This window comes from Sus scrofa, unplaced genomic scaffold (assembly GCF_000003025.6).
Source record: "Sus scrofa isolate TJ Tabasco breed Duroc unplaced genomic scaffold, Sscrofa11.1 Contig1206, whole genome shotgun sequence".
NCBI lineage: Eukaryota > Metazoa > Chordata > Mammalia > Artiodactyla > Suidae > Sus > Sus scrofa.
This window is the reverse complement of record NW_018084833.1, coordinates 373,753-390,387: the sequence shown is the minus strand read 5'-3', so window position 1 is coordinate 390,387 and position 16,635 is coordinate 373,753. Positions and strand designations below refer to the sequence as shown.

The window sequence follows — 16,635 nt, the reverse complement described above, 5'->3', positions numbered from 1 at the left end:
GGCGGCCTCCCGCACCCCGGCCGGCCCGCCAGAGGGTCTATGCAAAGAGAGAGGAGCCTGTGCACGCGGGACGACGAGGGGGCGACGACGTGCAGCACCGCGACGCCTCCGGAAGGCCGCTGCGCCGGGCCCCGCCCCTGCCGCCCCGCCGCCGCCCCTGCCGCCCGCCGCCGCGCTCCGGTTCCGGCCCGCGCAGGCCCGCGCCGCGGACGCCGCTCTCGGGCGCAGCGCGCAGGCGCGGGCGGGGGCGCAGGCGCAGACGCGCGCGGCCGGCCCCGCCTCGCCCTGGGCCGCGAGGCGCGGGCGGGGCGATGGCGCGCGGGAGGGGCGGGGCCACGCTGCGGGCCCGGGCCATGGCCGCCGCCGATGCCGAGGTGAGGAGCGGGCCGGCGGCGGGCGCGGGCGCGGGCACGGGCGCGGGGCGGGGGCGGGCGCGGGCCGGCGGGCCGGGCGGGCCGGGCGCGCGGGCGGGGGCGCGAGCGGGCGGGGGGCGGGCGGGCCGGCGCCTCCCCGCCGCCGCGCCTCAGGCCGAGGCCGGGCCGCGGCGGCCGGGCGTCCGGGCCGCGCTGCGCGGGGCGCGCTTTGTGCGGGCGGGCGAGGCGGGGGCGCGGGCGGGGAGAGCCGCCGCCCGCCGCCGCCGCTCGCGCCCGCGCCCCCGCCCGCGGGCCCGGCCGGGAGCCCCGCGCGAGGGGCGGAGGACAAAAGGGAAAGTGGGGCGAGCCGGCCAAGTTGGCGGCGCGAGCCGAGGCGAGGCTGTGCGCTCCCGGCGCCGCTCCTGCGCCCCGCTGACCTTTCACTTTGTTCCGAATAGGATGGCTCGGTCTTTAAGGAAAAGTTGGCTGGTCCGGCGCGCTTCTCCCCGGACAATGCTGCCGGCCCGGGGGCTGTCAGGAGCAGGAATGCACGACTTCAGTTTATTTCTGGGCAAACTGCTCAAACGGGCTTTGGATGTAAAAAGTTCCATCCCTTTGTTACTGTTCCGGGCCTCCCCCTTGCTGGTTCTCAAGGAGTTTTTCCCTGGCAGCAGAGAAATCAAACTTGTGAGATGGACCACTAGCTTCCCGCAGCGGGGACAGCAGGGACGAGCAAGCAGGAGGCGGTGTGTCCGTGGAAATGCCGAAGCAGTGCGCTCTTAGGGCTGACATAAGGGACCGCTTTGGAAGAAAGTGATGACCTAGCAGTTTTCGGTGAAATTACTCCATGTGTAGTAATAACCGCGGGGACTTTTAACGATCAGAAAGCAAAGGTGTGTAATAACGGCCCTGTTACAATACGCTGGTGCGTAGACTTAGCATGCCTTTATCCAGGAAACGTGCAGGCTTTTAAAATTTACTCTTCTCTCGCATTTTGGGGGGCTGTTGTAAGTAAACTGAGAAGGTGCGGGGAAGTGCTTAAATTCATTGCAAGGAGTATTTATTAGCACCTGCAGCCTTCCAGGAATGTATTAGGTTCAACAGAATAAACAAGGTGAATTAGATAACCCCGAGTCACGTGTAGGAGAGAAGATGAGTGGTGATTGTGATACCGTTTATTGAGCATCTTGTGTGTCCCAGGCACTGCCAGGTCTCTGGCCAAGTCCTCTCATTTGGCTTTCCCTGCTCTGTGCCGCAGGTCCGGGAAACAAGACGCGGAAGAGATGGAACGACTTGGCCTGTCCAGTTACAGGGTTAGCAGTTGTTTGGTGTCTGGCACACAGGAGGTTTTCGATGAGTACCAATGAGCAAATCACCCCAACATCTCTGATTCCATAGGCAGCCCTTTTTTTTTTTTTTGGCCGAACCCATGGCATGTGGAAGTTCCCGGGCTAGGGATCGAACCCCAGCCACAGCAGCGACAGTGCCGGATCCTTCACCTGCTGAGCCACTAGGGAACTCCACACAGGCAGCCTTGAATAGAGGGCACTGACACAGCCTGTGCTTACTCAGCTCTCACCTGTGTCCAGCCCTGCCAGAGTGTGCCTGATTTCACTCGTTAAAGCCTGACAGCTTTTAGGTGGGTGCTGTTAGGGTCCCATTTGCACAGGAGCAGACAGGTGCAGTGAGGCCCAGGGTTACAGAGTTCGTGGTGGAGAAGGTGGATGCAGGTGGTCTGGCCCCAGAGCCTGTTGTGCTGTATCTGTGGCGGTTGCTTTAAATTAATGGAAGCTCTGGGCTTAGATTTGTGATTCTGAGTGTTTACTATGGACGTGAGGGGCTTCCTGGACGGTGGGTAGGCCTGGGGTCGTCAGTTCCCCCTAAACTGGGAAAGTGGTTCCTGGGTTGGGGCTCACTAATTGCCACATGATTCAACCAAGTTCCCTGTGTCCATGTTCCTAAATTTCGTGAGATTTATCTAACTGCGTATTTATTCTTTCTTCTATTCCTTGACCTAGAAAGACGGTCACCACGTTTACACTAAAAAGAACGGCTGAGGGAGTGAAATACATCCCCCATTTTGTGGTGTAGTAAGTGCGGGCTCCTGGGATTTAAAGTTTGTTCAGGGTCACCTATGGCTTTTGAGCCAGGAAGACACTACCTTTCGGCAAGAAGGCCTTCTTGGGCCATTGTTTACTCTTCTAGCAGGGTGGCTACTATGTATCTCTTTCTTTAACCTTAATTTTTTTTTCTTCAAATAATACATGCCCTGTGCATAGTTTAGGATGTCAGTAGCGCCAAGAGACACTGAGAATGCTGCCATCCTCTCCTGCCTTTCCGGAGAGGCAGCAGCACTTGACACTGTAGAATTTACCTCATGTTTCTCCGTAACATGCTTGAGTTGTCCTGTCTTTGTTCACCGATTTTGGGGTTATCTGCCAGCTTCCACTAATGGCAGATGACGGTACCACGTCCCTCGTCCCCTGTCATGTAGGTAGCTCCCCGTTTTGGTTAAATCCATTTCAGCACTGCTGCCAGTCTGTTCAGGTCGTCACTGTGCTTTGCTGAGCTGAGCGCTTACCCCTGATCCTATTTCTTCTCTTGTGTAGCCTTTTTTACTTACCTGGAGTTAACGTTCACTTATTTTTCACAGCCGCTTAAAGATGTGGCATTGCGGCTGCAGCAGCTTGGGTTGCTGCTGTGACGCAGTTTCCATCCCTGGCCCTGGAGTTAGCATAGGCTGCAGGCACTAATTGCCTGTGTTTCCTTTGCCTGTTCTCTTTGAACCTCAGAATTATGTTGCGGAGACTTTCATTCTGTAGGATCTTTTTCCCACTCAGCCCTGGCAGCGCATCTGTCCGTTCCGAGGTGCTCCTCAGGCACCCTACCCCAGACAGGCTTCCTGGGCTCAGGTCGGGGTCGGTCTGTGCACACGTCATCCTGGGAGCTCTCCCGTCCTGCCTTCTGTGGCTCCCCTCTGGGTGTTCCCTCCTCCTAGTGGTGGCTCACGTTTCCAGTGGCTTCCCAGTAGTTTGCTGGGAGGCAAACTTTTGAGGCTTGCACGTCTGAAAATGTTTTTATTCTACCACTGCACTTAAAGAGTAAATTTGGCGGGAGTTGCTGTTGTGGGCAGTGGTAACGAATCCGACTGGGAAACCTGAGGCTGTGGGTTCGATCCCTGGCCTCGCTCAGTGGGTTAAGGATCCGATCTGGTGTTGCTATGAGCTGTGGTGTAGGTTGCGGACGTGGCTCGGGTCTGGCGTTGCCCTGGCTGTGGTGGAGGCCGGCAGCTGTAGCAATGATTAGACCCCTAGCCTGGGAACCTCCACATGCCGCCAGTGCAGCCTTAAAAAGACAAAAGACAAAAAAACAAAAAACAAAAACCAAAAAACAAAGAGTAAGTTTGGCTGGGCTTGGCACTCCAGGTTTGTTTGGAAGTAACTCTGAAGTTATAGATCAGTGTTTTCTGGTTTGCGTTGTTGCTGTCGAGAAGTCCAGCTTGACCCATGTTCCTTAATAAACACTTTTCCACCTTCAGACTTTGAGGAACCTTGCATCCTTGATTTTCCCAGTTTGTGTGATAGGCCTTTGTGGCAGCCTTCCTTTGTTTATCACGCAGGGAACCCAGTAGCCCGGAAATCTGGGGATTGCTGTCCTGTTTCTAGGGAATTTCTGTGTTATGTGTTTGAGATAGTTCTTTACTCCTTCCTCTGTGTTCTCCTTTCCCAGTTCCTCTTGTTAAGTGTTGGACCCTCTTCTTAATATTCTGATTTTTAAAATCTTTTCTCCTTTTCCTATCTTGAGCTTTTTGTTCCACTTTTTGGAAGTATTTTTGACAGTTCTCTAATTCTTTACTGAGTTTTTAACTTCCTTCCCATTTTCATGTTCTTTACTGTTCTGGGTTCTTTTTTTACTGCCTCCTGTTCTTGTTTTATATATGCAGTGTCTTTGCTTATCTATTAATTTCAATTAAATTTTAAAAATTAAACAGTTAAGAGAGCTACCTCTCGTTCCGTGGGTTAAAGGCCCGGCATTGTCACTTCTGTGGTTTGGGTGGCTGCTGTGGTGCTGGTTTGATCCCTGGCCCTGGAACTTTCACATGCCAAGGGCAAGGCCAAAAACAAACAAACGAATGAAAAACAGAAAATTACAGTTAAAATTTTAGAAATTAAAGAACTTTTGTTTCCTGCCCTTTTTTTGTGCCTTCTGCTTTCCTCTTTGCTCTTGTACCTCTTGGTCTCCTTCCTTCGTGCTGCAAACCCTTCTTCCAAAGTCTAGTGATCCTCAGCTGCTTATTCATCTCATGAATCAAGTACTGAAAGTGCAAGGCTGAGGGCATGGGGGGAATTTACTCACTGCCCTTGCTGGAGGGTGACGGCTCAGGTTGCTTAGGGGGCTCTCCTCCAGATGTTGGTGTCCCCTGGTTTGGGTTCCTTGGAGAAGGGTCCCTCAGCTCTGCCGTGTTGGTCTGAGCTGCGCGTTGGAGCTGGGCTGAAGGGTGGGGGGAGGGTTGGGTCTTCCCAGGGTTCAGGAGGTAGTCTTGGCCCTCATCTCCCTGTTTTCAGTCCTGGCACCCCCTCCTGTCTTTCTTTGTGCTGCTCTGCTCAAGCGTGGTATGTTTGGGTGTCTGGTGGCCATGGAAGAGTCCTTGCCTGCGCGTGCAGGAGGGCCAGGGGCCAGAGTATCCAGCGTCCCTTGCTTGGAGTGTTGGCCACAGCCCTTTCTAGCTCCAGGCCTCTGCCCCATCGTCTGAGCCTTTCCATGGCCCTGTGGGTCAGGCAGTCAGCTTCTCAGCAGCGAGCGCCTTTCAGGGTGTCCCTCGCTCCGCTCTGGGGTGACGCAGTCTTCTTTCCACGCATGTTTTGTGTGGGGTTTTGGATGTGTCCTAGTTGGAGTGTGTGTTTCTCTTTCCTGCTCTTGTCTTTGGTTGATCTTTGATAAGAGAAGGGGGTGGAAGGTCTGCTCTGCCATCCAGAAATGAGAGGCATTTACGCTACATCTCGGGAAGCGAATTTTCACCCACACTGAAAGCACAGCCATCCTCTGGATGCGGCTGCCCGTTTGGGGATCTTACTACTTAGCCTGTGGTTCTGGAGTCCTAACAGAGGCAATAAATGTACCTCAGCCCTGATGCCTGGAAGAGTAGCTTAGCTATTGGGCCCATGAGTGGCCAGAGCCCCTGCAGCCCCTGCTTCCTGCTTCTGCTTCCGGTCACATCACAAAACAGTTTGGTACATTTGAGCATGTTGAGTTTGACTTCGAAAGTAATGCAGCTGATGGGAAGCCTATTTTGGGCTCTTCTCTTTGGGACTGGTCTGTCCTTCGCCGTGTCCCCGGACGGCCATGTCGGGTGGATGACGTTGTCTCATGGCAAAGTGGGCAGGTGGTTTCAGCTCGCGGTGCCCCTCAGCCAGTCACTCAGGGCCGTGTTCCTGGAGACCAGGTATGTCGGCCTCCGCAGGTGTGATAGGAAAAGCTTCAGTTCTAAAACTGAGACGTCCTCCCGAGTGCGGTTCCGCTTGTATTTAACTTCTGGTATCTTCATTTATTTAAGAAAAACCCAACTTTAGTAGGTTTTGGATTTAAAAAAACGAAAGTTGAAGCGATCTTCTAACTCTTCAAAGGCGGCATTTCCTCACTCTCAGTGACATCCCTGTCACTTGATGTTTTGCTTTGGGAAAGGTTTTGGACTGCTTTCCGCAGCCCGCTTTTAGTGGATTTGTAAGTTCTGATCAAAGTATGTTTAAAATACTCTTGCATTTATTGAGCACCTTGTGTTTACAAAGTGCTATTCCAGGTCTCGGGTGAGAGTGTGAGTTTATAAGATTGGTCTCTGATGTCACAAAAATCTGAGCGTGTTATAGAGCAAATATTACCCAGCAGGAAATGAGATGGAATCAGTTAAAGGTAAACAAGAAGAAGCCTGTACTCTCGCACCGATAGCTGCCGGCGGCCGTGTTCGGAAAGGGTCCCGGAGGAGGAGGAGTTGGTCCAGGTGGTAAAGCTGGTGAGACCTGAAGCGGAAGGGCAAGGTACAGCTGTGCATGTCCAAAAAATCGGGCATCTGAGCAGAACTGAAAAGCGAGACCCAGACCCCTAAGAATGCCGGCTCGTTGTCGGGTTAGTTTCTGCCCCGCCCGCCCGCGTGTGCGCGCTCGTGCTCAGAGCGGCTCTGTCCGCGTGCGGGCGCCATGCGTGTGTCTGTGTCTTTCCCGTTTTGCCAGCCACGCGGTGTTTGTTTGCTAGATGTTCCAGCTTCCTGGGTTGTGAGTTGGGCGAGTCTGTCCCCTCTGGTACGCGGTAGAGTTACTCGGTCCGAAGGGGCGAAGGTCATCGAGGGCCCTGTCGCCCTGGTGGCGAGTTGGTGGTCTCTCGGGGCCCTCAGGCGAGCCTTAGGCCTGGGTTGATATTTTAAGAAGGTGGCTGGAGGGCGGCAGTGAGGAGGCTGGTGCCCTGCAGCTTGGCGGGGGCGTGAGAGGCGGCCGAGTGGGTCGAGCCGCGTGTCTCGACTTAGTTTGAGTGGAAGAGCCCGTTACCTGGCTCCGAATCCAGAAGGGATGAGGTGAACTGGGGCGTCTGCCTCCTGTGTCCCAGCCACTCGGCTCTGTCCTGGGCAGGCTGCCGGCGTCCTAGTGACTGAACATATACTGTCAAATTCATAGGTGGATATTTTAGAATTCTCGTTTTTTGTTTTTGTTTTTTGTTTTTGTCTTTTTTGCCATTTCTTGGGCCGCTCCCGTGGCACATGAGGTTCCCAGGCTAGGGGCTGAATGGGAGCTACAACCACTGGCCTACACCATGGCCACAGCAACGTGGGATCCGAGCCGCGTCTTCGACCTACCCCACAGCTCAGGGCAGCGCTGGATCCTTAACCTGCTGAGTGAGGCCAGGGTCGGTTTCGTTAACCGCTGAGCCACCAAAGGGACCTCCTTTCATGGAACTTTTTCAAACCTACTCAGGTGGCAGAACGAGTCCCGTGTGCTTGTCCCCTGGTGTCAACGTTTGTCTCCTCTCGGCCACTCTCCAGTCCATTCTCAATTATTTTGATGCAGTTCTTTTTCTTTTTTCCTTTTTTTTTTAGATGACACCCATAGCGTATGGAAGTTCCCCAGCCAGGGGCCCCGTTTGAGGCCCAGCTGTGACCGATGACAGAGCTGTAGCAACACCCGGTCCTCAGCCACTGTGCTGGGCCGGGGATGGAACCTACACCCCCAGGGGTCAGAGCTGGATCTCTAACCTGCTACAGCACTGCGGGAACTTCTCGAAGCCGTTTTTAGATACGTTTCACTTACTGTAATTATCTCAGTCAGTAAATATTCACTCACTGTCTAGATTTCTTATTTCAAATTAGGAACAAAATATGACATGTAGCACTCTCTCTTTTTTTTTACACTTTTGTAAAAAAAACTCTGTGGCATGTGGAGCTCCTGGGCCAGGGATCAGGTCTGAGCCATAGTTGCTGCCTTTGTCACAACGCCGGATCCTTTAACCCACTGTGCTGGGCCTGCGTCTTGGTGCTGCAGAATTGCTGCTGATTCCGTTGTGCCACAGTGGGAACTCCCCATGTCTTTATTCTTTTTCTGACAGCGAAGTTTTGAGGAGGATGGTTCATTTGTCCCGAAGTTCCCCTTAACCTTGACTTTGCTGATTACATTCTCATGATGTCGTTTAACATGTGGCTTCGTCCTCTCTCCTTCCTGCCACTGGTGTTTGAGATCTGGAGCTGCTTCCCAGTGTGACAGCCCCCAGTCACATGCGGTTCTTTAGAGCTGAGATGTGCTGTGAGTGCTAAGTGCATGCGGGGTTTGCAGACTTGGTGTGAACGGGAGAGTGTAAAGCGTCACACTCGACGTGAAGAAGCTTGTTTGCGTGTTGAAGTCGTGTCTTTTGGTTATGTTGGCTTAAGTGAGATGTATTAAAAGTAATTTGTGTTTATAATTCCTTTTTTAAATGTGATTACTAGAGAAGTTCCTGTTGTGGCTCAGTGGTAACGAACCTGACCGGTATCCATGAGGATGTGGCCTCGCTCAGGGGGTTAAGGATCCGGTGTTGCCGTGAGCTGTGGTGTCGGTTGCAGACGAGGCTCAGATCCTGCATGGCCGTGGCTGTGGTGCAGGTCGGTGGCTACGGCTCCGATTCGACCCCTAGCCTGGGAACCTCCACATGCCATGGGTTGCGGCCTTAAAAAGCAAAAAAAAGAAAGAAAGAACATTAAAAATTATATATGTGGTTCACATTATCTTTTCATTAGACAGCCCTGGGCTAGAGGCTCCATCAGATGTAGGTTTGTCTTTTAAAAAAATTTGAGCAAGTATATGAGGTACCTGGAATTGAGTTTTTCCAGCCGTAAATCTGACGTCTTGCTTTGTGGTGTTAACAGTCACACTCGTCGCTCAGAATCACTGGCTCGTAGGGGTTGCAGAGCGGCGTCTCTCCACGCTTCGAGCAAAACTGCTCCGTTACCACGAAGCGTATCACACGTGGAAAGGGAGGGCTGGGTCTTCCTGATACTCCACAGACAGCATTGGACCCGTTGCCTCCTAGCAGGCCCCAGCCTCCGAAAGGCCAGAACGTCCTCTGTCCGGTGTGCTTTGCGAACTGTGGCTACGCTGGCTGTTTGGATGCTTTCTCTCCCGGAGTCTAGGTCCTCACTCCCCACCAGACTCCAAGGCTAGATTTAGGCTTGGAGAGTCTTGGTTGCTTCCTCATTCTTGCCATTGGCCGGTGTTCTGTGAACTTGAACGCTAGGGTGAAACCACATGGCAGTCATGTGGGCACTGAAGCGTCAGGTGTCCCTGCCTCTGACTTAGTTGGCCCTGTCTTCCTTCTCTTGTAGCGAGGGTGTGCTGGAATCTGTCACGCTGCTTCTGGAGGGTCTGTCGCCGTCTCTTAACCAGGTTCAACAGCAGTAAGACGTGTGTTCTTTTCAGAATCTCTATGAATGTAGGAAACACACGCACACATGTGCACCGTGTCATGTATGTCCCTAGTCCCCGGATCAAGCAGGGGACGTCCCCAGAACCACAGAAGCCCCGGTGCCCCTCCTGGTCTGCCCTGGACTTGCCCAGCCGTCTCTGCCATCCTGACTTGTGATACTTGGGTTAGTTCTGCCTGACTCCGAACTTTATGCACAGGACCCACGAGAGTGCCGTCCTGTCCACCTCTTCGGACCAGCCTTGTCTCTCTGAGAGTCCCCTGTGTTGTGGTTACTCTCACTACCGCGGACTCTCCCATCGCTTCTGTATCGTACTGTCCGTGGGCCTTGGGGTCGTTTCACAGAAGATGGTATGAGCATTCTTTTTTCTGTCTTTGTAGGGCTGCGCTTGTGGCATGTGGACGTTCCCAGACGAGGGGGTCGAATGGGAGCTGCAGCTGCCGGCCTCCACCACAGCTGCAGTGGCCTACACCACAGCTCAGGGCAGCGCGGGGTCCTTAACCCGCTGAGCAAGGCCAGGGATCGAACCCACAACCTCATGGTTCCTAGTCGGATTCGTTAATCACTTAGCCATGACGGGAACTCCGACTTGTGCTTTTGACTTGCATTTTCCCTAATGACCAGTGACGTGGAGCATTTTTTGTGCTTATTGGCATTTGTTTATCTTCCTTACAGAAATGTCTGAAGAAGTCCTTTGCGCACTTCGATTGGATTATCTTTTTTTGGGTGAATTGTGAGCTTTTTGTGCATCGAAGATTGTAGGTACAAATCCCTTACATGCATGACTAGGAAATGTTTTTGCCGTTCTGTAGGCTTTGGGCAGAAGCTTTGATAGTAGCCTTTGAAGTGCAGCTATTTTTAATTTTGAGGAAGTCCAATTTATCTGTTTTCTTCTTTTGTGCTTTTGGTGTCATACCTGAGAGTCCATCACCAAATCCACTGTTAGGAAGTCACCCTTGTATTTTCTTCTGAGTATTGTAGTTTAACTCTTATATTTTAGTCCATTTTGACTTAAATTTTGTATATGGTACCAGTTGGGGTCCAGTTGTATTCTCTTGCAGTGGGGGATCCGCTGGTGGAAAAGGCTCTTCCTTCCCCCGCTGGATTGTCAGGACACCTTTGTTAGAAATCCGTTGAGGCGCAGTGGTTAACAAATCCCACTGGGAACCATGAGGCTGCAGGTTCGGTCCCTGGCCTTGCTCAGTGGGTTAAGGATCTGGCGTTGCTGTGAGCTGTGGTGTAGATCGCAGACGTGGCTCGGATCCCGCGTGCTGTGGCTGTGGTGTAGGCCCGGTGGCTGCAGCTCCGATTGGACCCCTAGCCTGGGAACCTCCATATGCCGCGGGAGCGGCCCAAGAAATGCCAAAGAAAGATTAAAAAAAAAAAAAAAGAAATCCGTTGCCATGAACATTGGGGCTCATTTCGGAACTCAGTTCTAGCATGTCGGCTGTGTCTGTTCTTAGGCCATTTCCACACTGTCTGAATACTGTTACCTGGAAGGGTGGGTCCTCCCTTGTCCTTGTTCTTCTGGGTCCCTTGCAGCCCCACATGCGTTTTAGCATTAGCTTGTCCCTAGCCGCAGAGAGCCTTCCAGGATTTCGAGAGGGATTGCCTTGATGCTGTGGTTCAATTTGGGGAGTGTTAGCAGTGTAATGAAAATTGCCTTCCAGGCCCTTTAACTTCTTTCAGATTTTTTTTCTCCCCTCAGTTTAGCTAAAGCTTTGTCAGTTTTATATCTTCCAAGAATCAACTTTGGGTTTTGTTGATAGTGTCTTTCTGTTTTTTATTCCTGCTCTACCTTTGGGTTTAGTCTGCTCTTTTTGGAGTCTGCGTGTGTGTGTGTGTGTGTGTGTGTGTGTGTGTGTGTGTCTAGGAATCAGGATTCATTCTCTCCTCTACGGATGTACACTCGAACCGGCAGCATTTGCTAGAAAGGTCGGAGTTCCCGTTGTGGCTCAGTGGCCACAAACCTGACCGGTGTCCATGAGGACGCAGGTTTGATCCCTGCCTCGCTCCGTGGGTTAAGGATCCGGCGTTGCCGTGAGCTGTGGTGCAGGTCACAGATGCAGCGCGGAGCCCTCGTTGCGGTGGTGCAGGCCGGCAGCTGCAGCTCTCATTGGACCCCAGCCGGGGAACTTCCGTATGCCGCAGGTGCGCCCCTAAAACGAAAGAAAGAGGAAGACTGTTAGAAAGACATCCTTCACCCTCCGCACTTCAGCGTCCCTCTCGCTGTAAGTGAGAAGCAGCCCCTGTGCGAGGCTCCGAGAGGCTTTTCCCCGCAGGTTGGCACTGGAGGGTTGAGTCCGGCGATGCTTTCCTCAGGGTCCACCTGCGCAGGCTCTTTTCGCCATGTGACGGGGTGAAGTGGCAGCCCACACGCTGGTGGCGTCGTGGTTGCTGGCCACAGAAGTTAGCCCAGGTGTCATGTTGCGATCGTGGGCTGTGGGCCAGGCGGCCCTGTTGGCTGGCCAGCCTCCCCGCTGACCGTGGGCACATCACGCAGCTCCTGTAGGCTTCTCCCTGCTGCAGGGGACAGTCGTCCCTTCCTCGTCGGCTCGTGGGGGCAGCACAAGCCAGGGGCCTGGTCCGCAGGTATGTTCGCGGTCCTGCCTTCCTCTCTCCGCGCTCTCCTGGCACAGCCCTCGTCCTTTGGCCGGCAGGTGGCGTTGGCTGGGCAGGGAGGGAGGGGTGAGGAGGGAGTGTTCAGCTTGCCCATCCCTGCTGATCCCCGTTTAAGGGGTGGGGGTAGGTGCGGCGGCTGTGGGGCAGCTTAGAAGTGCCTCCACGTCGCCCGTCTCGAGCACCATGGGTAATTGGAGTTCTTTTCCGGAATAAGGCTTGTGTGGCTGGGCGGAGCCTGTTTTTGGCCCCTGCAAGGGTCCGCTTCTTCACGTGGGTGCACTTTTACCTTTTAAAAGGGACCCAGCAGCGCACTAGTTGCGATACTGTCAGTGATTTGTGATCGTGTGTGTGATGTGAGTTCCGCACACTCCTAAGAGACGAAGGCAGGGTTTTTCACTCCATCCTAACACCCGCCCTGTCGGATGGGGTTTCTCTCCCGATTTCTCCGTTCCGCAGAGGAGGAGAAGGAAGGGAGGACGTGTCTCGCCAGGGGGTTAGCCAGGCAGCCTCAAGTTCGGACCAAGAAGAGCAACAGGTAAAACCTCTTTGACCCTCGGAGAAGCAGTTAGATGCCAGCTCCGACCCGTAAACTGAGCTGCAAACCAGGACGGGAGGGGAGGCAGGTGCCCTGGTGTGGGCAGCTGGCCCGCGGGCGCTGGGCGACTCAGTCTCCGCTGCACGGCGGGGTCCTGGGCCGTGCGAAGTGGGCAGCAGGGCCCCGTCGCCCTCCCAAGTGGCTCTTTTCTCTCCACGTTCTGCCGTGTCCGCCACAGACCGTTGCCAATCCTGCAGAGCAGCGCCTGGTACTTAGAGTGGTCGAGATACAGGTTTGCCCCTCGTCTATGTCCCCTACGTTTCCCGTTTCTTTTCTTTTCTTTTCTTTTTTTGTCTTTTTGCTATTTCTTTGGGCCGCTCCCACGGCATATGGAGGTTCCCAGGCTAGGGGTCGAATCAGAGCTTTAGCCACTGGCCTACGCCAGAGCCACAGCAACGCGGGATCCGAGCCACGTCTGCAACCTACACCACAGCTCACGGCCACGCCAGATCCTTAACCCACTGAGCAAGGCCAGGGACCAAACCCGCAACCTCATGGTTCCTAGTCGGATTTGTTAACCACTGCGCCACGACGGGAACTCCCCGTTTCCCGTTTCTGTGGCTTTAGACCGTTTGACTTTTGCCTGGACAGCTTACGTGTGTCAAGGAAGTAGGTGAGCTCTCGTCTGTCGCTGCCCCGTCTCTCTCGCTCCCTCTGGCAGAGAGGTTTCTGCTGGGAGCCTGCCGCTGTAGGAGCGGGGAAGGAGCCCAGCCGTGTCTTTGAGACGGCGTTGGGCTCTCTCGTGTGCCTGGCCTTTCGTGTCTGTGTGCATGGGTGCCCATGGGTGGGTGCAGATGCCAGAAACCCCTTTGAGGGTGGTGCTCGCCCTTGTGGCCCTTCTGCTCCTTTGTTCCTTCTGTGCTGCCGCGTAGACCCACTACTCCCTGGTCTCCGGTCCAGACTTCTCTCTTCCGGCTGGGCAGGCCTTTCTTTTGGTGTCGGAGGTCATTCTGCAGGTGGAGCTGGGATTGGGGCAGCCTCCCTCCTGGTTTAGAGCTCTGGTCCGTGCGGCACTACCTGGTGGACTGGCACCTTCAGTGGCGCAGCACAGCCGGGGCCAGGGGGCCAGGCGGCGGGCATCGTGTGACTGTCATGCTGTCCAGAGATGCTGGCAGGGGTGGGAGGCCTCAGGCAGTCTGAGGGCCGAGCGGGGACTGTGCTGGGGGGTGCTTTCTGGGCAGGGAATTAGGGTACTTGTGGGCTTGGCGGCCAGGACTGAGGCTGCCTCCAGGAAGTGGTGGGAGGGCTCCCCTTCCCCGAGCGTGCTGGAGGCCGGTGGATCCCAGGTGAGTGACCCCTGTGCCCTGGTGCTGGAGAGCCAGCAGGGCACAGGGGTCGGGGAAGAGCTCCCTGGCTCTCTCCCACTGTGCAGAGAAGGGCAGGGCCCCTCCGTCTGCCCCCGAAGCGTGCAGGGCGGTGGGCACAAGGGAGGACAGGTTGGCTGGGCGTGGTTAACAAGGCTGCCCAGCTCGCCTTGTTTCGTCGGCCGAAATTGTAGCTGCAGGATGTTGCTTTCCTAGGGTGCGAAAATACTCTGAAACAGTATGTCATGCACGGCCGGAACACCTTGACTGCTGTAGTTTAGGAGTTGCCTTATACTGATTTGTTTTAATTTATGCGCATTAGTGAGCACCGCAAACTCTTGCGCATGGCGCGATGGAGTTCAAGGTTAGATCGGGAACTTTAATTAATTGATTTTGGCCACACCTGTGGCAGGTGGATGTTCCCAGGCCAGGGACTGAACCTGAGCCACAGCAGCAACCGGAGACATCACAGAGGGTGCCTCAGGATGGCAGGGGGGAGAATCAGCCCTCCACCCCGGTTCTGGAAAATGCAGAGAACCTGAGTGCCCAGGACGAAGCCCGAGGCTCTGTGAAGGGCCGGAGAGGAGGGGCTGCTGCCGTCTGGGGAGGAAAGCCCCGAAGGGCAGCTGGGAAGCGTAGCAGGCTCTGCTTCGAGATTTTGAGAGTCAAGCAAGGTGGTGTGTGTGTCAATAAACCTTGTGGGTTGTGAGCAGGTGGACAGTTTTGAGTATTATTTTTTTTTGGCAACCCCCCCCCCCCCATGGCATGTGGAGTTCCCAGGCCAGGGTTCAGATCCAAGCTGCAGTTGTGACTTGACACCACCAAATCCTTGACCCCTGTGCTGTGCTGGGGATCAAACCTGGGACCCAGCGGTGCAGAGATACTGCTGATCCTGTTGCGCCACAGCAGGAGCTCCGAGGATGGATGTCTTGAGACCACGTGTCTAAGCGTGCTGTGGGTGTTTCTCTCCTCCTCCTTCCCTTCCTGACTTTCTTTTCTTTCTGCTGTTCCAGCTGCACCTGCAGCATGTGGAAGTTCCTGGGCCAGGGATTGAGCCTGGGCCACGGCAGTGACGATGCTGGATCCCTAACTCGCTGAGCCACACGAGAACTCTGTATGGATGTTTCTCTTATCCTGGTCCTCCTAGGGTGTGGGGTCACACGGGGCAAGGGCCTAGCAGAGCAGGCTGGTCCAGCACTTAGAAGCCAAGCTGGGGATCCTCGTCCTTCTCCCAAGGGCACTGGGAGAGCGTGGCGAGCTCAGGGTGCACAGCAGGAGGGTCTCTGGCTGCTGCGTAGGGACTGGGTGGTAGAGCGACAGCAGTGGGGGGGCGGTCCTCCAGAGGACGGGGCGTTATCCTTCCCTGTGGTGGCCGATGGGATGTGGCGGATGAGGCGCCGAGGATGGTTCCTAGAACCAGGCCTGGGCCAGGCGCCGGTTCTGCTCACACGACAGTGGATGGCGGTTCCCTTTGTTGAGACAGGCACAGACACGCTCAGGTCAGCTCCAGGCGTGGTCTGTTACAGAGGCGGCAAACTCTTCTGCAAAGGTCGGATGGTAAATATTTTAAGCTTTTTGCATCAGGCAGCAGAATCAAGGATACTTCCATAATTTTTATTGCAAAAGTGGAAATGCAATAATTGACTCCCTTTTCCCCTGCCTTGGTCATACAGGTCTACTCCTCAGAAGAATGGAAGGTTTGGAGGAATGGTTGACTGAATTTGGCTTAGGGTTGGTTCCTTGTCATCAGAATGTATTCCGTCGATGTCCGTCTCCCATCGCCTGCTCCCCCTTTCAAAGGGCCGCGCCTGCGGCATGTGGAAGTTTCCCGGCCAGGGATGGAGTTGGAGCTACAGCTGTTGGCCTACACCACAGCCCCAGCAACGTGGGGTCCGAGCCACATCTGCGACCTACACGCCAGCTCACGGCAGTGCCGGACCTCCGGCCTGCTGAGCGAGGCCAGGGATCAAAGCTGCACCCTCATGGATACTAGTTGGATGTGTTTCCACTGCGCCGTGGTGGGAGCTCCCCGGTACTGATCTTCGATGCAGGTTTCCGTGTCTCATCTTTGGAAAAGTCTTCACACGGATAGGTGTGGTCAGATTCTGACCTCAGTCCAGGAACATGTGATGTGTGCTGTTGTGGAGATGTAATTCACGCACCACAGACGTCCCATTTTTGTAGTTATGATTTTTAAATTTGTGTGTTCTTATTTTTAGAACTTTTTTCAGTTTTTGGCCACCCCGTGGCATATAGAACTCTTGGGCCAGAGATCATATCACCAAACTGCAGCTGTGGCAACACCGGATCCTTAACCACTGTGCCAGGCTGGGGATCGAACACCCATCCCTGCCCTCGAGAGGTGCTGCCCTTCCCATTGCACCATAGCAGGAACGCCTGTGTTTTTAGTATTTAGTTAGTTAGTCTTTTTAGGGCCACACCGGAGACATATGGATGTTCCCAGGCTGGGGTCGGCAGGGATCCGAGCTGCATCTGCAGACCTGTCACAGCAACGCCAGATCCTTGACCCACTGAGCGAGGCCAGGGGTTGAACCCGAGTCCTCATGGATACCAGTTGGGTTTGTTACCGCTGAGCCATGACGGGAACTCCCTGATTTTTGTCTCTTGATCTTGTGTCCTGCAGCCTTGCTAAGTTCATTAGCTCTGATAGTTTTTCTTTTTTGTGGGTTTCTTTGAATTTTCTGTATACTAGATCATGTTGTCTGGGAATAGAGATAATTTTACCTCTTCCTTTCAAATACGAATGCCTGTTACTTCTTTCTTTCTTTTTTTTTTTTTGGCTACGCCTGTGGCATATAAAAATTT

At 54.3% G+C, this 16,635-nt stretch overlaps 1 protein-coding gene across 6 annotated transcripts in view; it reads left to right on the top strand.

Moving 5' to 3' along the window:
• Positions 1 to 308: 308 nt before the first annotated feature.
• The window catches only part of EHMT1 (euchromatic histone lysine methyltransferase 1), a 137,581-nt gene continuing 121,254 nt past the window's right edge, over positions 309 to 16,635 (top strand). For 5 of the 6 annotated variants that reach the window (XM_021081200.1, XM_021081202.1, XM_021081199.1 and 2 more), the window contains exon 1: positions 309 to 374. In XM_021081200.1, the coding sequence (XP_020936859.1) occupies positions 312 to 374 (63 nt within the window). In that variant the 5' untranslated portion in view covers positions 309 to 311. Of the gene's footprint in view, positions 375 to 1,611; positions 1,667 to 16,635 lie in introns of all 6 variants that reach the window. The other variant, XM_021081198.1, reaches the window with a different exon arrangement.